At 39.6% G+C, this 23,323-nt stretch overlaps 1 protein-coding gene across 1 annotated transcript in view; it reads right to left on the reverse strand.

The window, feature by feature from the left end:
* Positions 1–23,323, reverse strand: part of LOC139111035 (cytochrome P450 4C1-like) — a 31,254-nt gene that overhangs the window by 1,448 nt on the left and 6,483 nt on the right. Inside the window, exon 2 of the mRNA XM_070671068.1 lies at positions 9,745–9,813. Coding sequence (XP_070527169.1) covers positions 9,745–9,813 — 69 coding nt within the window. The remainder of the gene's footprint in view (positions 1–9,744; positions 9,814–23,323) is intronic.

Raw genomic sequence — 23,323 nt, forward strand, 5'->3', positions numbered from 1 at the left:
ACCACTTTAATATACCTTTTGATGAAACTTAGAATTGATGAACGTAGAAATAACACTATAGTAAATGGAAGCGACACCAATCAAAATTATTAAGCATCTAGAAGGAAAACCCCTTTTCCATATTCAAGGGATATCCCGCCCAGATTACACAAAAAACAGCAGCCATTACAATTCCGGTAGTTGACATCTCGTTCGACCGATAATTCGGTCGTAAAAAGAAATCAAATTTACTACGGTAAACAGGTTGAGCAGTACGCTTTTTGCTGATCAGTAAAGTCATAAAACGGAACATAAGGAAACGCATCTGCTGGCAATTAGAAAAATCTTTCTGTTTAGTAAAAAGAGCACAATTACCGTGACCTCTTGATTGTATTACCTCGAATAAAGAATACAGGGAACATGTCTCTGCCATGGGAAAATCTTGAGAGGAATAAAACTAGATAAAGAAATAAAACGAAACTTGTCTAATATTATAGAATTAAAATACAGAGAAATTGCCGAAGCAAGCCGGTGTTGCGCAACGATCACTAGCGGAAATAATAAAAATGAGATGTCCAGTAACGGTTAGAAGCATCAAAAAAGACCGGTGCCATAAATTTCAAGCAATAACGCAGAACTAGAACAGAAGCAGAAATCGGAAGATGAACAAATAGCTAATCTGATGATGAAACAATTCCCTTCTCTTTATTTTTTGGCAATATTAATCTCGCAATTTTAGGCAGAAAGCACTACCGAATTTAGAAAGCACAGTATTAACATTGTTACTCTGCCCAATTTCCTCGCGAACGAATCGTGGAAGAATTATCGTCGACGATACAAGGGACTTCATGGAACATCTTGGCGTCAGAAATTCGACACCATCTCCGACGTATTCGAACCGAACGTACGAGTCTATTGACCGACTGACGCTACTCACCCCAGAGGAAGCAGCAACCAGAGCCGCCCGAACTCAGATAACCTCGACCAGCAGGAGTGAGTTAAAATATAAATCTTAATTATCTCTGCAAAAAAGGGAAGACTTTGCAACATTTAAATATCTCTCTGAAAAAGTGTCGTACCGCATGAATTTAACGCGTCAACAAACTTCCGAAAATTTGCGATTAGTTCCAACTGGACCACCAACGCACTAAAACTTAATTAATACAACTCTTTCACGTTTAATTACAAATACCATTACATATACGGCCCCAGATTTCACTCAAACAGCATTTCGGCCAATTCCACTATTACAATATGCAGGAAGCAGTACAACACTCCAGTATTTAATTTAACAAAATATATATATGTATTATTGAGGAGTACAAATATCTCGAGGTAGCTACGAGCTAACTGTTACGGCAAACTGCCCTGAGAGTACTGAGAACTCAAGTCTGAATGTGTCCGTAACGGCGGACAGAAACTATATACACCCCTGGACAAAAAGATAGCACATGTGTGCTATCATTAAGTTTCGATGTGTACAATTAGAATCCCCGTAAATAGACCAATGGTATATCAACAGGAGCTTATTGTAATATAATATATAACATTGAAACTACGACTTTAGAATTTGTCTTGTATTTATCAACAATTACAGTAAAAGAAGGTCGGCGAAATGATAGCACACTTTATCATTTTGATGTATATATTTTACAAATCTCTACATTATATTATATTATTTTATTATATTTAGTAATGTGTTGATCCGCCTTTATTTTCAATAACTTCTAACATTCTTTTTGGTAATGATTTATATAAAGTTTTAATATATTCCTGCGATAAGTTGTTCCATTCAGTTTTTAAACACTCTTTCAGCTGGGCAATATTTTCAAATTGTCTATTTTCTTTATACACAGCTTTGACAAGTTTGCCCCAACAATTTTCAATAATATTTAAATCGGGGGAGCACGCTGGCCAATCCAATACGGAAATATTCTCCGAAGAAAAATATTCATTTATTATTTTTGCTCTATGAACTGCAGCATTGTCCTGCTGAAAAATAAAATTGACACTTGTAATAGTCCTTGAATACTTGGAAATTTGTTCTGCTATTAAATTGCGATACATAATGGCATTCATTTTGCCATTTATGCACATTAAATTCGTCTTCCCGTTATATCCAATGCCTGCCCAGAGCATGACACTGCCTCAACTCATTTGACGTCGTACTTGGGTCATTTCTTTTTTCCGAATATCGTGATAATAATAATTAAAACCATCTGGACCGTCTAAATTAAATTTTTTTTCGTCGGTGAATATAACACGTCTCCATTTTTTATTCCACTGTACGTGGTCTTTTGCGAAACTTAATCAATTTTCTTTATGTTTTTTTGTTAAAGCAGGTTTTCGCTTTAACTTCATTCGTTTAATATTTTTAGAACTCTGTAAAATACGACGGACATTTCTTAAATTTGTTTGTACGCCTGCTTTCTCCGCTATTTCACGTGACGTGAGAAGAGAATTAGACGCGGCTCGTAAGATGGCACGTTTTTCGCGGGCACTGATTGCAGCAGGTCTTCCAGTACTTTTTTTTGTACCGTAATTTTTAGTGTCTTTTAATAAATTATAAATAACTTTTCTACTTTTACGCACAGTCTTGGCAATTTTAGATATGGATACATTTTGCTTCCTTAACTCAATAATGGTGTTTATTTCAGTTTTATTTAATTTTTTTCCGCGTCTCATTTTAACACTATACTGTTTTAAGACTATATTTAATTATACTGTGATATATGTACGTCTATTCACTTTGAAGTACTAACAGGCATTGAAAAATGTTCGGTGTGCTATCATTTCGCCGACCTTCTTTTACCGTAATTGTTGATAAATACAAGACAAATTCTAAAGTCGTAGTTTCAATGTTATATATTATATTACAATAAGCTCCTGTTGATATACCATTGGTCTATTTACGGGGATTCTAACTGTACACATCGAAATTTAATGATATCACACATGTGCTATCTTTTTGTCCAGGGGTGTATATGCTAGAGAGGAAAACGACGCACTGCACTTTCTGATCCCTCACGCGAGAACAAACATGGCGCGTCATAGGGAAAATAGTCTTAAGATACGCCTACACTATCCGCAATTCGATATTGATTCGCATTTGTTTCCTTCTAATTCTCAAGCTCCTTCAAAACCAGAAAATTATCACTCATTTCCGAATATAGATTTCTCAATCCCGCTAACGCGACAACAATTTACTGTTTCTCACCCAGAAGAAAATTCTTCTACCTTCATCCCCGATAATAATCCATCAAATTCGCGATTCTGCGAATTACCTGCAAGTTCCCTTCAAAACGAAAATTATCAATATTAACTTAACCGAAAATATGAAGGATGTTACAATTGCGAATCTCAATTTCCACGCTATTCTTTTCCTTTGTGTAGTTATCAAAGCGAAAGGCATACCGATTTTCGTCCATCGTGTCCTTACCCGTCATGCCCATTTTTATACGAGCTGCCTGAAATTATATTTGAACAGGCTCTCATTATTTTCATCATAACAACCGAGCAGAGATAAGCAATTGTTCTTTTGGGTCAAACTAATTTCCATCTCTCTTTCCTAGACCATCTCATTTTCCTCATCAAGCCCCGCTCTGTCGACACTCTCACGCACACTGCCATTCACACATTCATCAATAACACCATATGTAAAGTTACTCTTACCGAAAAATTGTACACTCGCGAACATGCACAAACATTTAATTCATAATTTTATTAAACAGCAAAAATAAGTTATAATTATCAGTCATTTTCATTTATTATACAAAAACAATAGTAATCTAAATTTACCGTGAAAGTGTAATAAACCTTTAAAATTCAATAAAATCATTCATAATTCATTCTCAATTGGCTCGGGTTTTTATTCGCTCAAGGCTTGCGCGGCCCTATCCCAATAAATAAGATTTAATTCTTTTATTAAAAAAGGGCCATAGGTCGCATAAGTTTCAGAAAAGGCTTCAAAGCGCCTCTTTCAGGCGTTGACCTAAAATTCGAAACTTTGCCACGTGCGCCTTTGCCGCAACGATACGGTCTTTTTTTTGTATCAGCGGCAATTAGAGATTTACTGTCGCATCGATAACCTTCCGATCTTCCTGAATATTTTTCGATCTCAGTCTTCGGACGTAACACTTACAATATAAATTTAGATCTTTAAAAATTATAAAAAAAATAATCACGTTTAGTTACATAAAAATCCTCGAACAACCCATAAACACTTTCAATTTAATTTTAAGTACAATGTATAGTTAAAAATTATGAATTGTACTTTAATTTGACCTTATTTTTTACCAATTGAAATTTTTAAATAATGAATTTTATGAACTTTTGGAAAACATTTATTATTTTAAAATTATCATTTTGAACAAAATATTTAACAATTACATTAAATTAATTACTGTAAAGCAATAAAATGAAGAATTTTAATTATTTCAATATGATTTATTTCTATAATTCAAAAGTGTTAAAATCAATATCTCTACTTAAAATCGTTTGTAGGTAAATTTCCAGATAATATATTTATGTTATGTGATTTGTCATTATTAGTATTATTTGCAGCTATCATATTATATTCTCTTACTCATAGATATGCACACGGTACGAACTCATCCTCTCATTCTGTATCAGTTTTCTCTCGTTCGTACCGTCCCCGAGCTCTTTAAGATTAGTCAGTCGTTACTGAACATTGTACGAATAAAGACGGCTCTAGATTACAAACGTCATCTCAATTTCTTATTCTCCTCGTACACAACAAATATTGGCGACGAGGATGGCGGATTGAAGTACGCTCAATCCTGTGCTTTTTGTGAAATTTCAAGAAATATAGATTAACAAGTTCAGTGTTAATCATGGCTACACCAACAAGACCTCCGGACTTTAATGCCAAACCAACTATACCTGGTTCCTTCGCGATCGAAGCATTTGATCCGGCGACAACTTCATGGAGGAGATGGGTGCAGCGCCTGCAAGGCGCATTTCTAATCTTCCACATAGTGGACAATGCAAGGGTTCCCTACTTACTTCACTATGTTGGACCGGCAGCCTTTGACGTTCTTTGCGATCGGCTCAATCCTGCCGACCCATTCTTGCAATCCTACGACACTTTGGTATTAAAACTGGCGGAATTCTACGAGCCTACGCCACTGGAAATTGCGGAAAACTTCAAGTTCCATCAGCGAAAGCAGGAAACTGGTGAATCAGTACAACAGTACGTTGCCGCTTTTCACAAGCTCAGTATTCACTGTAATTTCGGCGACTACCTGAAAACGGCCTTACGCAATCAATTCGTCTTCGGTCTCGCGAACAAGAAGAGCCAGGCACGCTTATTGGAAAGGAAGGACCTCAGCTTCGAGGAGGCAGTGCAAACTGCAGTTACCATGGAACTTTCAGAGAAAAGTTCGGAACAAATGAAGACGGACAATCTTACATCGACATCCATCGATTACCTCAAAACAGGGAAGAAAGTTCAAAGTAAATTTAAAAGCAATAGCAATTGCGTGATTCTAGAAAACTGTCGGCGCGTGTTAACTCTAATTCTAAGGCGATTACAAAAACTTCCATTAAATGTTATCGATGCGGAAAACCTCATTTAGCTAATAAATGTACCCTCAGTCGCGACATTCAATGTTTCAATTGCGGAAAACGTAGCCACTTAAACACTGTTTGTTTCAAACTTGTTGCCTCAAATAATCAACTAGAAGAAATCTTAGCGTTAGAGCATGCGAATTACAGAGACAAATTCTTCCTTTTGCTTTCGGTAAATGATACGGAAATACATTTTGAAATAGACAGCGGCGCAGCTGTTACAGTTATTAACGAATACGACGCGAAACAGTACTTTCGGGATATTCAGTGGCAAAATACCGATCTTCAACTCGTCTCATACTGCGGAAAAGTTGTCTAAAGTAAAGGATTTATTCCGGTTACTGTCGAGTTCAATAATGAAAAAAAGAATTTAAATATCTACGTAGTTACAGGCCATCGGAAACCACTTTTAGGTCGAGAATGGTTACGACAGTTAAACATCGGATGCAATTTTTCCCCGCAGCACGTACGTATTAATAACGTGGCGACCCAATCAAAGGGCAAGTTACAAACCATACTTTCGGAGTACCAAAACTCAATTTTGTCAAAATTTTCCGCGATTAGCGGTATTCAAGCCAAACTAACTTTAAAACCTGACGCCAAACCGGTATTCATACGTGCTCGTCCTGTTCCTTTTAAATTAATTCCTTTTGTCGAGCAGGAACTAGATAATTTAGAAAAAGAGGGAGTGCTTGAAAAAGTCAGTACTTCCGAATGGGCAACGCCGATCGTCCCTATCCTCAAAAAGAACGGGAAAAGAAGAATTTGCGGGGATTACAAAGTCACGGTCAACCCGAATTTAATGGTGGACGATCACCCCTTTCCTTCCATTGATGAACTTTTCGCGAAATTAACTAACAGCTCCAAGTTCTCAAAAATAGACCTAACGAAGGCTTATCTTCAATTAGAATTAGTTCCCGAACAGCGAAATTTGCTTACTATCAGTACATGCAAGGGACTCTACAGAGTCAATAGATTAATGTTCAGAATCGCTTCTGCGCCAACTATTTGGCAACGAGAAATCGAAAATATTTTACAAGGAATTCCAGGCGTTGCAATTTTCTTCGATGATATTGTCATTACGGGCGAAACGGACAAGTCGCACTTACAAAGACTTAAGGCGGTGCTTGATAGATTACGTAAATTCAATGTTCAAATTAATTTAGAAAAATCTAGTTTCTTCTTAGATAAAATAACTTACTGCGGTTTTATTATTGATAAACACGGTATTCATAAGGATGCGACTAAAACGGAAGTTATTAAGCGAATGCCTTGCCCTAAAAATGTGTCAGAAGTTCGAGCTTTCACCGGAATAATTAATTATTATAGCAGGTTCATACCAAACCTTTGTTCAATTCTCCAACTATTAAATAACCTCTTGCACAAGCATCATCCATTTATATGGTCTCAAGCATGCGAATCTGCCTTTCAAAAGGCCAAAGAAACATTCACCAGCAACGAATTTCTGACGCATTTCGATCCTAAAATTACCTTAGTATTAGCTACAGATGCTAGCGCGTATGGAGTTGGCGCAATTTTATCGCACAGATATCCGGATGGTTCTGAAAAGGTTATTCAATTTGCGTCTCAAACTTTTTCTAATACTCAAAAAAAGTATTCTCAGATAGATAAAGAAGCGTACGCGATAATATTCGGTATCAAGAAATTCTTTCAATTTCTTTATGGTAATACGTTTACCTTAATTACAGACCACAGTCCGCTAGTGCAAATCTTTTCTCCAAACAAAAGCCTTCCAATTTACACGGCTATGCGTATGCAACACTATGCCATATTCCTACAGGGATTTAATTACAAAATTCAATACAAAAAATCAGAAAATCACTCCAACGCGGATTGTTTATCGCGACTTCCTATCTCATCTTCAGAATTCCACGCAGATGTTGTGGACGCTTTCCAATTACAAATTATCAAAACTCTCCCCGTCACTGCAACTAAAATAGCAATCGAGACTAGTAAGGATGCACGTTTACAAGAATTAATATCAGCTTTACGAACGAGTAAACAACTCAACAAAGCAAATCGTTTCAATATCGAACAAATCAAATTTACATTACATGACAATATTATTATGCGCGGTCACAGAGTTGTTATTCTAAAATCGCTGCTGAATCTCATTCTTAAAGAATTACACGTAGGTCATTTTGGCGTAATAAAAATGAAGAATTTAGCTCGCGGCTATTGCTGGTGGTCTAACATGGATAAAGATATTGAAAAGCTTTGCTAGAAATTGCGCCAGCTGCAACACATACAAAAACAATCCACCGAAGGTCGAGGTTCACCCCTGGCAACAGACCACTGCCCCGATGCAACGTTTGCATATTGATTTCGCCGGACCCTTCCTCGGAAAAATGTTCCTAGTAATAGTTGATGCATACTCTAAGTGGCCCGAGATACACTTTGTATCAAATATCACTGCTAAGACAACGATTGCTAAATGCAAAAACATATTTGCGAATTATGGTTTACCTAGAATCATTGTTACCGACAACGGTCGAACATTTATTTCACACGAATTTCAGCAATTTCTTCAAAATCACGGTATTACACACCGAGTTACATCTCCATATAATCCATTAACAAACGGACAGGCGGAGCGCTTCGTACAAACTCTCAAGCAAGCACTCAAACGCATGAACTGTAATTTATCGAATGTTAACGATATATTATGCGAGTTCTTATTACAATATCGCGCTATGCCGCATGCATCAACTAATACGTCACCAGCGGAATTATTTTTAGGCAGAAAATTATGTACTAAATTAGATTTAATTTTACCTCTTAAAAAAGATAATAATTATACATATTCTAATATATCAACGCGAACTTTCAAATGCAATAAAAGAGTAGCATGCAGAAATTATTTGGGTAAAGAGAAATGGAAATTTGGTTCGGTTTCCGCCAAAACCGGAAAATTGCATTATAAAATATTACTCGACGACGGACGTATTTAGTCGCGTCATGTTAATCAAATACGTTCCATCGGCAGTGATACACTAGTACAAGAAAATATTTCCGACTCCGAATGCTACTAGGATACTACGGACGGCAAAGATCATATAGTTCCGGCACCAAAAAAAGCTTCCCCCGTCCGTGTGTCACCACATACCTCCCCACATATCTCACCACGTGCTTCACCACAAGAAATTCTACAGCGTCCGACGCGTTTAAGAAAAAACCAGACTACTTAACGTACGAATAAGTTTATTAATTTTTCTTACAAGGGAAGGTGTTATGTGATTAGTCATTATTAGTATTATTTGCAGCTATCATATTATATTCTCTTACTCATAGATATGCATGCACACGATACGAACTCATCCTCTCATCCTGTATCAGTTTTCTCTCGTTCGTACCGTCCCCGAGCGCTTTAAGATTAGTCAGTTATTACTGAACATTGTACGAATAAAGACGGCTCTAGATTACAAACGTCATCTCAATTTCTTATTCTCCTTGTACACAACAATTTGTTTATTTTGCAAATATAAATTCAAATTTTAAGTTTGGTTATTAACCTGGAAACACTGTATATTAATGTATACTGAGTGTCAGTGATCAAATTAAAAGAGTTTTAAGGATAGGTGGAGTTTTGGAGACAATTAGAAAAGTCTCATAACATTTTATATTTTTTGTAATAATAGACGAAATATGAACGTTTAAAAATAGTATTTTACTACCAATTTTGAAGGGAGTATTAGTGTTTTTGACACTGCGTAACTTATTCTACGCACAGATTGGATGATCTTCGCTGGTGAGACAAATATAAACGTGCGGGTAGCGTATTACTTATCTCACCCACATTTACTTGCTGGTCTTGCAATCGAAGATCGCCCAATCCGTGCATCGAATAAATTATGTGATGGAAAAGACATCGACTCTCCGCCAAAAATAAATAGTAAAATACTCAATTTTTAAACGTTTAAATTTAACTTATTACCGCAAAAAATGTAAAATGGCATAGGACTTTTCTACTTGCCACTAAAAAACTTACAACTAAGAGCTTAATTATACATATACGGTAAATCACTCGAAATATAAATATTAAACAAACATTTTCAAGATTATTATTTTTTATAGTTCCAAGTTACCAGCGCTTCTTTTATTTTATTTATTTAATTTATTTTATTTTATTATCTAGGAATAAAAATATATACTTACTTGTATTTGAGGAAAATTTGCTAATACGAAGATTACAAAATTTATTGCAACAGTGATTGTATCAGAAGCCTACAAATAAATATTAATTTTAATGTTTATTTATAAATGTTATTAAATATTGGAGTTAAATTCCAAAAAACGTTTTCCTTTAATTTTAATAAAACCTCGTGGAATTATGTAACATATTGCCCAGATTATGAATTGCACGATTGAAACTAGCGACTGCTCCATTTTTATGTGTCAAATATGAGAAACACATATAACTTGTTTTGTTATTTTAGTAAATAAGAAAAATTGTGATAAATGTTTTAGACAAAAGTTTTAGATTTCAAAAATCTAAAAATTTTTTGTTCTATACATTTGTAATGTTTTTATTATTCGCTCAGCAATCAAGAACATTTATATCGTAGATGGACCAAAAGCAGACTAACACCGCGATGTCATCCCGCTATCATTTTCCAATAACCATTGCTCATGCAACGGAATTATACGCACTATCTAATCCTTTGTTTGGATACTACAATATTTTTATTGTACAAGTAATAGTTTTCAAAAACTCGAGAATAAAAGGAATAATTGCGCCGTCCAGAGTATATCCGAAATATAACTACCGGTGTATAAATTAATTCGGTTCATCTGGCGGTCAATTACTGTATTATATTGTTAATTACCTCTTAATGTTTATAAACGATTTTTCTTACACTTGACGTCTAGCAAGAATATTGAATTAATAAACGTTCAGGTTTGTTCAAATAATATCGTATTTACTTACAGTTAGTGTATAAAGTATTCCAGACACGTACAAACTTACATTAAAAATTAATATAATTATCATAATAAAAATTATAGAAATAAAGTAATAATATGGGCATGTTCGTAAATCTTTAAAGCAAAGTTTAATTTAAAGAAAATTTATTTTCCTAAATCGTATCCAAAGATATAAAGAAATAACTTTAAATAAGCGAAAAATGTAAATTCAGCAAGTATTTGGACAGTTGAAAAATTTTTAGACAAATCCTAATATAAATAAACACAGTCTACCACGTTCAGCACATATAAAGAAAGCCGTTCAGTCTCGAAGTAACTCTTGGCGTAATAGGTAAAACTGACTTATTTTAAAAAAAAGGTTCAAAAAAGCGCCAAGTATAGGCGAGCGAGAAAAGCGTCCTTGAAAAAGTTTTTAAGCAAAACCAAGACTCCCCTAAAAAAAGACTCCCTTAAAATTATACTCCCCAAAAATAGACCATAAAATGTGTACTTTAATAACAAATACTCTTCATAAAATTAATGAGATCAAATAAATGCGCCAAGAATCTGAAGAAAAAAGAAATTATATTTAAACAAAATCAAGATTTCCCCCAAAAGACTTCCCAAAATAAAACATAAAATGTGTACTTTAATAATAAATACTCTTTATAAAACTAATGAGATAATGTAAAGAAAAAAAAAACTTGGCGGTGCAAAACCAAATCTTTAAAATCGAAAAAAAGACAAAAAAAATTAAAATTACAAAAAAAAATAAAACAAATAAAATAAAAATATTGAATAAAAAAAATAAAAGAAAAAATAAGAAAAGAAACATAATTCTAAGAAGACAAAACAAAAATGATGATAACTTAAAAAATATGTATAATATTACAAAAATATTGAAAATGGGCAATGCAACAAATTTTTTGCCGTCCCAATTTTACAGATTGCGGACTGTTGGATGTATTTTAAAAATACTTTTTAATATACATCCAGTGTGGTTACAAAAATCTGATGCATAGCACATCGTAAAAAACAAAATTATAATTTGAGATTTTAAAGATTTGGTTTCGCAGCGCCAAGTTTTTTTTTTCTTTACATTATCTCATTAGTTTTATAAAGAGTATTTATTATTAAAGTACACATTTTATGTTCTATTTTGGGGGAGTCTTTTTGGGGGGGAATCTTGATTTTGTTTAAATATAATTTCTATTTTCTTCAGGTTCTTGGCGCATTTATTTGATCTCATTAATTTTATGAAGAGTATTTGTTATTAAAGTACACATTTTATGGTCTATTTTTGGGGAGTATAATTTTAAGGGAGTTTTTTTTGGGGGGAGTCTTGGTTTTGCTTAAAAACTTTTTCGAGGACGCTTTTCTCGCTCGCCTATACTTGGCGCTTTTTTTGAACCTTTTTTTTAAAAAAGGTCAGTTTTTTGGGGGGATATCATTTATTTTGTAGTTAAAATCTTTTTAGAGGGTGTCTTGGTTTTGCTTAAAAACTTTTTTAAGAAAGCTTTTCTTGCGCACTTATACTTGGCGCTTTTTTTAAACCTTTTTTTTTAAAAAGGTAAGTTTTTGGGGGGAATATCATTTATTTTGTAGTTATAATATAATCTAGAGACACGTTAGTGTTCTGCGTTACGTGCACAAGCAGCGTAATCGAGCGTATCATTACGCGAGATCTTTTATTCTGAGCTATGGAGATGTTTGGATCTCAACAACGGTCTAACCGATCGCTTTCTAAACGTGTTCCTTTATATATAAGTTTGTACATAAAATACACGTTTTTTGTTCTATCTATTTTTGCTGTACGATTGATACTTTTTAGAAAAATGTTTGATAAAATTGATGCTATAACAAGTTCGGGGTAAACTTGTGTTACACTTGTACGGTTCGACATGTGTTTGTAATATTATAGAAAATAGAATGAGCCCAATCCGACGCCCAAACTCGTGAGACGCACCAAATCAATTTTTTTCGTCTCTCCGTTATAGTATTACATTTGACGCCTCATTGACGCTTCATACGTTTTTATATAGGTTTGCAATTTTTAGTTTTGTTTATCACTACTCGAGTTTCTCGAGAAAAATCTTTGGCTTCGTTCAGCAGAAATAACTGCTTTGCAACTATTATAAAAATATTAAAATTTATTAGCGCATTTTTTAATAAAAATTGTAAAGTCTATTTCAAATTTAGAATGTATTAATATTTTTGTAGAGAAGATTTTATTCAAAAAGTTATTCAAAGTATCAAGACAAACCTAGGTTCATGCTTGTACGATTTCACATAAATTTGTAATATTTAATAGATATTTATTACGCGATCATCACTCATCAATAAACACAGTCGATAAATTAACAGAGTCGATAAATCAATCCATGCCATCTAGCGGCGCGAAAACGAGAAGGACATTTTTGTCGTCGACGACGACGACGACGACGACGACGACGACGACGACGTTAAAATATATAATTTTCTCTTACAAGCAAACTTTACATCGCGATATCTTTGTTTGTAGAGAACGTAGCGAAAAAATAAAAGCATTTTTATGATATAAATCGACCCTTATCTACACAATGAACTTATGTAGAAAGCGATCGGTTCAGCCATTGTCGAGATCCAAACATGTACCAATTTCTCAATACTTGGTCTCGCGTATAATAGGCACGGTAGTACGCTGCGCCTATACTTGGCGCGAGGCACTACTGTGCCTCGTGATAAGTATTTACCTACTTGTTGTCATGGGGCGTAAAGGGTGTGAAACAACTGAAAGTGAGCGAAAAATTATAATTCGTTTACATAATCAATGTAAATCATTAGCTGACATTAAGAAAGTGGTAAATAGATCAAGATCAACTATTCACAGTATAATCAACAGATCTGGAAAAAGAAAATTGTGGTTAATAAACCAAGAAAAGGACGCCCACGAAAGCTTAACGAGCATGTTGAGCGAATAATTATTCGTAAAGTTAAAGCTGATCCTCGAATAAGTGCTGAAAAAATTGTAACAGAGTTTGAACAATATGAGGGGATAAATGTTAGTGCTAGCACAATACAAAATTTACTTCGGAAAAATGAATATCACGGCAGAGTGGCACGTAAAAAATATTTCATCAATGAGATAAATAGAAAAAAAAGACCGGAGTTTGCAAAGCAGAACATTAACACGTCTATGGAATTTCGGAATCGAGTTATATTTACGGATGAAAGCAAGTTTGAAATATTTGGTAGCAATAAACATTTTAAAGTATGGAGAAAAAAAATACGGCATTCGAAAAAAAAATTTGCGTTCAGCGGTTAAACATAGTGGTGGATCAGTATTAGTATGGGGCTGTATAAGTGCTAATGGAGTAGAAGCATTACATTTTATAGATGAAGTAATGGACCACAAAATGTATATAAACATTTTAAAAAAGCATCTTCGTTCTAGTGCTATTAAAATGGGACCGAAAACAATTTTGTCTTTATGTAAGATAATGATCCTAAGTATATTGCTCATAATACAAGGCTGTGGATATTATATAATACACCAAAATATTTAATTACCCCACCACAATCTTCAGATGTTAATCCTATTGAACATTTATGAGATTATTTAAAAAAACAAATTTGTAAACACGAAATAACATCGAAAGCAGGTCTGAAAGCTGCACTTACAGAAGAATGAAGCAAAACAACGCCGAATATCACATCAAATTTAGTCAACTCAATGCCGAAACGATTGAAAACTATTTTAGAAGCTAAGAGAAATTGTTGAGTAAAGAGTTTTTGGAAAGCAGCGGAATATAGTACGGCCAGGTTTTTTCTTTAGCGACGTACCTGCGCTTTTCAGATTTTGATCAAATTACGAGTTCGATAAAGTAAGCATTAATTAATAAAAATATTTGAAGACTTGCTTGTGAATTTGTTTTTTTTTCCTGATATTTTTAATTCGTTTCTGTGGCTCTCTTTAAAAACAGTTCAAAAAATATTGTGAGCTAGGATTGTTGAATTTATTAGCGAAGTCGAAATTTATCTGTTTTGAGTGTTTGTGACTATTTACTGGATGTTCTGGGCGTTATGGTTGTGGCCTGAGGCCACGCAGTTCAGACCCCGCGCCGCGACTACCACCGATCGCCATATACTATAGCGCGGATCCGTCCATCGTTTAGTTTACGCGGGCCGACCAACCGCCCGCGGCGCGTAGCGCGGATCTACACAACACGTAACATGGGCCGCCCAACCGCCCACACCGCGCACCGCCACCGACCGCTCGGAAGTGGGGGCCCCCACTCTCGGGCCCACGGGTATATAAACTGCCTCAAGCGCAGACGAGGCACCTTTTCCGCGCTGGGGAGCACCCCAGCAACCGATCCTCCAGGACTTGGGCGCTCCCAAGTTTTCTTCGACCGGGCTCACCCGGCTCTCGAAACCGACTTCGCTCCGCAAGACTCGGGCGCTCCCGAGCCTTCCTTGACCGGGCTCTCCCGACCTCCGACACAGTTGCCTCCGAGACTCGGGTGCTCCCGAGCCTTCCTTCGACCGAGCGCTCCCGGCCGTTCTCGGCACCGATACCTCCGAGACTCGGGCGCTCCCGAGCCTTCCTTCGACCGGGCGCCCCCGGCCGTTCTTGATACCGATACCTCCGAGACTCGGGCGCTCCCCGGCCTTCTTCGCCAACGATACCTCCGAGACTCGGGCGCTCCCGAGCCTTCCTTCGACCGGGCGCTCCCGGCCTTCTTCGCCAACGATACCTCCGTGACTCGGGCGCTCCCGAGTCTTTCTTAGTCCGGGCGCTCCCGGATTCCCTTCCGACCATTTTCTACCCCGACATCCGGCTTCAGGGGAGAATTGTACACCGCGCCGAATATCCGCGTTCGCGATACTCTGTCCGATCGACACGGCCTGAATGGCCGCGCTTGTGCACCGCGTCGAATATCCGCGCTTGCGACACTCTGTCCGATCAACTCTGCCCAAGGATTTCGTACTCTGCGTTTAGGGATACGGCCCACCGGATCGTTGGCCGGTCATCCGCCTGTACATAGTTTAGGATTAGCAGAGAAACGGACCCGTTGGGCGGTCCCGTTCTCCACACACACTACCGTTTGTTGCGTATCGTATTATCCTTAGGCACTTAAACCATTTTTCTTTACTTTATTCAGTTATTTTGTATACTTTGATTATGTCTGTGTAATAAATTACTTTATTTTACGTTAATCACGACTCGGTTACTATAACTCGTAAACCGGATCCCGATGAGCTTTCCGCCGCCGAAATCACCGCGTTACATGGTTTATTCTCATATGTGAATGAGAGAGAGTTTTGTGACGGTCTAGCTAAAGAGACAATTGAGATTATTTACGGATTAATTCCTTGTTCCTAATTCATAAGGTAAGAGACTAAAAGCGAATAGGAATCATCTTTTTATATTCTTACAGATCTCAGTTCAGTACTGAGATTCGTGATAATATCATGATACACATGTGTAAAATAGGTTAATACATCCATGCGTGAGGGAATAAGCGATTGGCGAGCACGCCAAGGGGTGTTTGTTTTTCCGGCGCGATGCACGTCGAGTAGAGCTAACACAAATTAGTTGCGAATAAGCAAGCCGCATGGACAGAAAGGTTAAGCGAGAACCGAATAAAGAATATAAGAATACAATAAAGAGTGGTTGAACATTCAAGTTACCAGCCTTGAAATAACCCATCCTTTCACACTCGAGTGTAACTATCAAATTGTTGTAACGTGTGATAATCGCGATGCGGGTTACCAACAATCGGGTAACGAATTACCGATTAGGGCGCAGTAAGGCGATCGTATTACCGACGATTTCTCGCGTCGGCGCATAAGTGAATCGAGAACGTTGCTCGGGAAGAAGCATGCCGATGTACTCTCTCGAGATTGTACCGTTGCAAGACGTTTCGGGTATTGGTAAAGAACTGTGAGTGCGGAGGAATTGTGACAAGCGACGGGACGAGCGACGGGACGAGCCACGGCGGCCACGGGACGAGCCACGACGAACGGTGGGACAAACCAGGAAGTGATATCGTGACGTACCGTTCGAGTACGGGACCAGGATTTTCGGGCGTGCTGTGTTCTCGGCTTTCACACCAGGAAACCGCCGGCGTGCCGTGTTTCCGGCCTCTCGTCGGATTCTGCCGGCGTGCCGTGTTCCCGGCTTCTCATCAGAGTCCACTGGCGTGCCGTGTTCCAGAGGAACATTTTTGCTATCGTACGAGGTTCGAGTTCCAGGATTCCAGCACGACGGCGGAGTTTATCATCCTGTATCCCTTTCAACGTAGGGAAGCTTCGCTGCCGTTGGACTCGGAGGTATCACGTGAACGACACGTGATCAAAGACTTTGCGTCGGCCCGTTGCCGTGTACTGGAATGCGAGTGTGAACGTGCGAATCACGTGTATGAAAGAAGCTTCGGCCGTTGCCGGGAATGTTAAAGTATTTGCGTGCGTATCAGGCAATTGTATATAGCGGTAGCCTGTTACTATTATTTGAGAGTGTGTGTGTGTGTGTGTGTGTGTCACGCGGGGTCGTACATAGCGTCGGCTCGCGCTGTTTGCGTTACTGCGTGCAAATATAGAGAGCGGAATTTTCCGTACAAATGTAAATAGATTTTCGGTTTCTCTTCTTCGTTGTATATTTCGCGAGTCTTCTTTTCAGTTGAGTCGAGGCTAACGGTCTTTCTTTTGTACATTCTTTAAATTTTTATTTTGGTAGTCTCTGTGCAAATATGAATATTATTTTGGTAGCCTCCGTGCAAATATGATTATTATTTTGTAGCCTTCGAGCAGTTATCGCGGTATCGTGGGTTTCATCTCCGAGATTTTTTTTTTGTTTCTTCACATTATTGATGAGAAATACTTTCTTTTCTTTTGTATAAAATTAAAATTTTGTTTCTTTAATTTGTCATTTACTGCACATTGTTTAAATAATTAGATTACTGGGTGACAGTAATATTAGTTGTGAGTGACAGAACATAATTTAGTTGAGTCCTTGTTCGACTTTTTTTCAGAAAAAGTTCCTATTTACAACTAATTCTTTTGAATTTTAAATTTTAGGTTCTTATTATTTAATTTAAATAGTGACAATTATTATGCGTTTTACACTTTGCTTGTGTTTCGGATCGGCTTACATTCAATAGAACGAACAGGATTTAGTTTTTTTTTTTTTTTTTTTTTTTTAACATACGCATAACTTAATCTAAATTAATGAGTAACTTAATATCTAATTGATGAAAACTTAATCTTTAAATTAATTGGTGCGAGGTAATTTTTTATCACCCAACGGGGCATCACAATGCACTGGTAGCACGCAAATTTTCGTGATCGGTCGCTTATATGTGGTTAACGCTGTTCGAACTGAAACGACGCGTACAAGTCCATCAGAGCCAGGATGGCATTGCTCAATTTGACAGAGTTCCCACTTACATGGGGGGAGCAATTCATTGCGAATCAGCACCAGAGTTCCGATCTTAAGCGATGATTGTGTTCGGCACCACTTCGTTCGTTGTTGCAACGTATTTACATAATCGGTTTGCCATATTTTCCAGAATTGCTCCGTTAGATGACGAACGATCTGCCACCGTGACAGCCGATTTTCATTAAGATTAATTAATGACGGTTCTGGATTTAGAGTTAAAAACGACCCTATCAAAAAATGACCCGGAGTCAGCGAGCTATAATCATCGAGAGATTTGGTTAGGGGTCCAAGAGGACGAGAATTCAAACATGCCTCTATTCGGCATAAAAGTGTCGCGAATTCATCGTACGTCAGCGTATGAGAGGCAAGAATTCTGCGTAAGTGCGTTTTAACGCTCCGAACTCCTGCCTCCCACATCCCACCAAAATGGGAGGCATGGGGGGGAATAAATTTCCAAGAAATGTTATCCGCGGCAGTTTTATTCAAGAACGACGGATCTCTTAGCGCGGAAGAGTACGCACGCGAGAGCTTGGCCTCGGCCTCGGCCCCGGTAAATGTTCGTCCATTATCTGAATACATAATTTGAGGCAGCCCCCTGCGCGCACAGAACCGAGAGAATGCGTTCAGAAATGCCTCGGTAGAATAACTACTAACGAGCTCCAAGTGAATAGCTCGCAAGACTAGACATACGAAGAGTGCGATGTACCCTTTTCGCGACGTGATCCCACGACCGGCGGTGGCTCGAGTCAACACAGGGCCCGCATAATCGACTCCGCAATGCACGAAAGCACGAGGGGACGGGGAGACGCAAGCGGTAGGGAGCTGACCCATAAGTTGAGTTGGCGCGGTTGCTTTTTCTCGTGTACAAATAATGCATTAATAAATTATTTTTTTTTACTATACTCCGCGCGCGGAGGACCCAATAATCGTGGCAAAGCGTGGACAAGGTGAGCTGGATTCCGGCGTGAAGCGCTTTAATGTGTGTATGTCGGACGATTAAATTGACCAGTGGATGTGGAGCCAGCAAAAGGGGGTGTTTCATTGCAAAAGAAAGGGGAGCATTTGCCAGGCGTCCACCCACTCGAAGGAGACCGTTGGCATCCAAAAAGGGATGGAGGGAAGAGAGGGGATGTCGGGAGAAGAGTGGCTTCGCTCTTGCGAAAATCTCGCGCTCTGCGGCGAAAGCTTCGATCTGGATATACTTAATCCACCAGAGTCTGGATTTATCGCAATATTCGGCCGTAATCGCGGAAGGGAAAACGAGCGTCTCATTGTCGCCCTCAGAAATTTTAAACGTTCGGCAATTATGAATAAACCGCATAACGTAAGCGGTTACGCGAATGAGTTTTGGCCATTCGGAGAATCAAACACTCAAATCCCACTGATCTTGCGCGTCAGCGTGGTGACTCGTAATTCGCTTTTCCTCGATTGTCGCAATAGGGGAGTCCGGCGGAGTATTCGCGGGCCAGTGTGCCGGGTCTCGCCGGAGCCACTCAGGGCCGTACCACCACATCGAATGAGAGAGAAACTCGTGCTCCACGAGTCCCCGCGAGACACAATCGACGGGGTTTTGATTTGTCGAGACGTGTCGCCATTCTGCATCAGGTAGCTGCGCCTGCACCTCCGCGACGCGGTGTGCTATAAACGGTTTCCATCGCGACGGAGACGATTTTAACCACGCGAGCGTAACCGCCGAATCGGTCCAACAGACAACGCGCGCTACTTCGAGGTTTATAGATGTAACCGCGAATTTTACTAGGCGCGTAAGAAGAACCGCCGCAAGCAATTCTAATCGAAGGACGCTCGTTAGTTTGATCGGCGCGACTTTTGATTTAGCGATAAATAAATTAACGGAGGCCGAACCTGTTTTTGACGTTACACGCGCGTAGACCACCGCGGCATAGGCCACCGTGGACGCATCGGCAAAGCCGTGAAATTCCCACCGAGTTGCGTCGAGACGGTACCCGCACCACCGCGGTATTCTTACTTCGTTGAGTATCGGAAGCGCATTGAAAATTTGTATCCAACGATCTATAGTAGGAGACGGAATTTTCTCGTCCCAGCCGAGTTTCAAGCGCCACAAAGTTTGCATAAAGACTTTTGCAGCGATTATGATCGGGGTGGCCTAGCCGAGGGGGTCAAACAGTCGCGCGATGACTGACAGAATTCCTCGTTTTGTTTCGAGACGAGGTGAGGGAAGGACGACTTAAAATAGGAACGAATCCTGTGTCGGATTCTATGAGAGGCCCAAAACGCTTAATGCGTTATCATCATGAAAAATGCGATTATTCGCGAGACCGTGATCCTCGGATATAAGTCGTTTAACAAATCAGGATGATTGCTCGCCCATTTGCAAAGCCGAAACCCGCCGCGTGATAAGAGATTGTTTAATTGTTTGCGCGTTTCTTTGAGTGCATTCTTATTATCTTCACCGAACAAAACATCATCGACATAAATATTTTTCCGCAAAACAGATGACGCGGTTGGAGTGGCGGCACCCTCATCCTGAATGAGCTGCTGGATAACGCGCAAAGCTAGGAAAGGCGCCGAGGCGGTACCGTATGTCACTGTCGTCAATTGAAAATCTTGTACGGCGAAAAATTTTTCGTCATACCATACGATTCGCTGGTAATCGCGATCCCGCGGATCTATCCAAATTTGACGGTACATTTTTGCTATGTCGACTTGATAAACAAACTCGTATCGTTGCCAGCGTAGGATAATCGCGACGAGATCGATTTGCAGCCTTGAACCGACGTATTGCTGCGAGTTTAACAAAGTGCCGTTACCGGTTGGGGTGGAAGCGTTAAAAACGACACGTAATCTTGTTGTTACGCTGGAGTTCCGTACGACAGGGTGATGAGGAATATACACGGTATTAGTCGGCGACGAGGAAGGGCATGTAGAAATCATGTGTCCCATGCGGCTATATTCCGAAAGGAACTCCGAATACTCTCGTTTTAATTCAGGCTACGCGTCCAGTCGACGCTTGAGAGCGGTAAGTTTCTTTAAAGCGATTGATCGCGATTCATCGAATTCGACAGGAGGGGGGTGCTTGAATGGTATGCGAACTATATATCGTCTGTCAGAAGCGCGACTATAATTTTTCAAAAAATGTGCTTTGCATCGCTCGTCATCCGCAGAAGCGATCCGGTGCTGAGGCATTTCCTCCACCTCCCAAAATTTTTGAAGCTCCTTCTCTAATAGGCAATGAAAGGCTTTGACAACGCGCGGCACGATTGATTTTGAATGGATTGGTCCCGATATCAACCATCCAAGATGCGAATTTTGAGCTACGGGTTGACCGGAAATGCCTTTGCGAATACCATCCAACAATAAATCACCGTACAAATCCGCGCCGATAATCATATTAATGGGCACAGAACTCGCTGGATTTTCATCCGCCAGGTTAAGCCCAGCGAGATGTTTCCAGCTGGAAATGGCAAGTGAATCACGAGTAGCGTATTTTGTTAATGATTTAATAATGTATGCGCGAATGGAGAAAATCGGGCTTGCTTCGTCTCGCGAACTCACTTCTAGGGTCGCGACCGACTTGCATATACATGCGTTTACGCCCCCGATCGCGGAAATCGTCGTTATAACGCGCTCGCGCCGAAAACGGAGACTCTGGGCTAAACTTTCCGTTATGAAAGTTACCTCCGATCCTTGGTCCAACATAGCTCTGATGGTTAAGGTTCGGTTTTCAGGGGATCGAACCACGACGGTAGCCATTGCCAACAGAACCGAAAACGATTCATCCCGCGCGCCGACGGACGATGACATCGAGATAGCTTGCAACGGCTTGACGGGCGCGATGACCACTTCGGCTTGGTCTGGTGACGCGTCGCCGCTCGGACCGTCATCACTCCGCGCAGAATGCGAGAAAACATTTAGTTTTTTAGAAGAGACAGAATCTTGGTGTAGTAACGAATAATGTCGTCTTTGGCATTCGCGGCATGTAAATTTACTTGTACAATGCGCTGACGAATGTTTTCCGCTTAAACAATTAAAGCAGCGTTTAGACTGCTTGACAAGCTCGATTCTTTGATTCGGGCTCTTTTTTACAAAGGTTTGACATTTCGCAAGCGAATGCGATCCATCGTAGCATGGACTCGCGAACTCGTTCGACTGCACCGCGGAAGCGTTGCTCACTTTAACATTTTGACCTGGTTTTTCTATGCGGGAGCCGGGGAATCGTCTAACGCGACGGCTCTAAAAGATAGAAATTGTATCAAGCCGGAAAACGTCGGTATAAGAGTGCCGGCGCCGCGGCTTAATCTCCACGATCGTCATGTCGATGGATCTAATTTTGTCGTCACCGCGTATATACAAATATCATTCATAATATCCTCAGGGGAACGGTCGAGACGTTTGAGCGCGCCCACTGCACGTTTTGCCTTGTCCCGGAGGGCATGTAATTCAAAAGCGGATTCTCGGTTTACCGTCGGAAAATTCATTAATTCCGCGATATGCGTCTCGATCATTCGGCGTTTGTTTTCGAACCACGAGGTGAGCTCTGTCCATGCCACGACAAAATTTTGCGCGGTGACCGGTATGTCGTCAATCGCAGCGCGAGCCGAACCGGTTAGACTCAAAACCAAGAAATGCATACGCATGAAATCGGTCAATTCTTTATTATCTATAATGAGAGCGCGGAAAGTATCCCAATACGATTCCCATTCGCTCGCCTTGCCCGAGAACGGAGGGAGCGGAATCGGAGGCAAGAACGATAGAGCCAACGACGTCTGTGGAACGTACTAAGCCGACGGGCTACCGATTTACATTAAGCTTACGGATTTTTCCAACGTAGCGAGACTGTCAGCCATGTAATCCATGGTGCTCTGGAAGACCTCCTCGTAGTCGCTCAGGATGTCCTTGGCGAAGTAGTCGTTCGTAGACTCTCGTTCCTCAGCAGAGGCAAGCGGTAACAGCGTGGCGTGTCCTTGAATGCACTTCTCCCAGGCCTTCTCCAAGAAGTCCATTTGCGAACGAATTTTGGCTTCCGTGTAGTTCTCTCGTCCGATTTTCTTGAAATTGTCCTTGGCTCGCTTGACTGATTACAAGAAGGCATACTATATTTCAATTAGTTTCTCCATCTTGCCCATTCTGCGAGTTCCTCGAGTTGTTTGTGGAAGCGCCGCAGAGCCTCGATCTGGCTCGAAGAACCAAATTTGTTTCGGATTGGCTTAACCGCCGATGCACGTTTAATTTCGCCGGGATACGCTCCGACTAGAGCGTCGAAGCGACGGAGAGGAGTTTCACTAATTAAGTCCACCGTCGAATCTCACGGATACGTGAATTTTATTTATTTATTACATTAACTCGGACGGGCCGTGGCTTGAAATCTCGACAGCAATTTTAGACGAGCGATAATAGGAAACGTGTCTTGTCGCGTCGTGAATTAATGCGAGG

This window comes from Cardiocondyla obscurior, linkage group LG22, assembly GCF_019399895.1.
Source record: "Cardiocondyla obscurior isolate alpha-2009 linkage group LG22, Cobs3.1, whole genome shotgun sequence".
NCBI lineage: Eukaryota > Metazoa > Arthropoda > Insecta > Hymenoptera > Formicidae > Cardiocondyla > Cardiocondyla obscurior.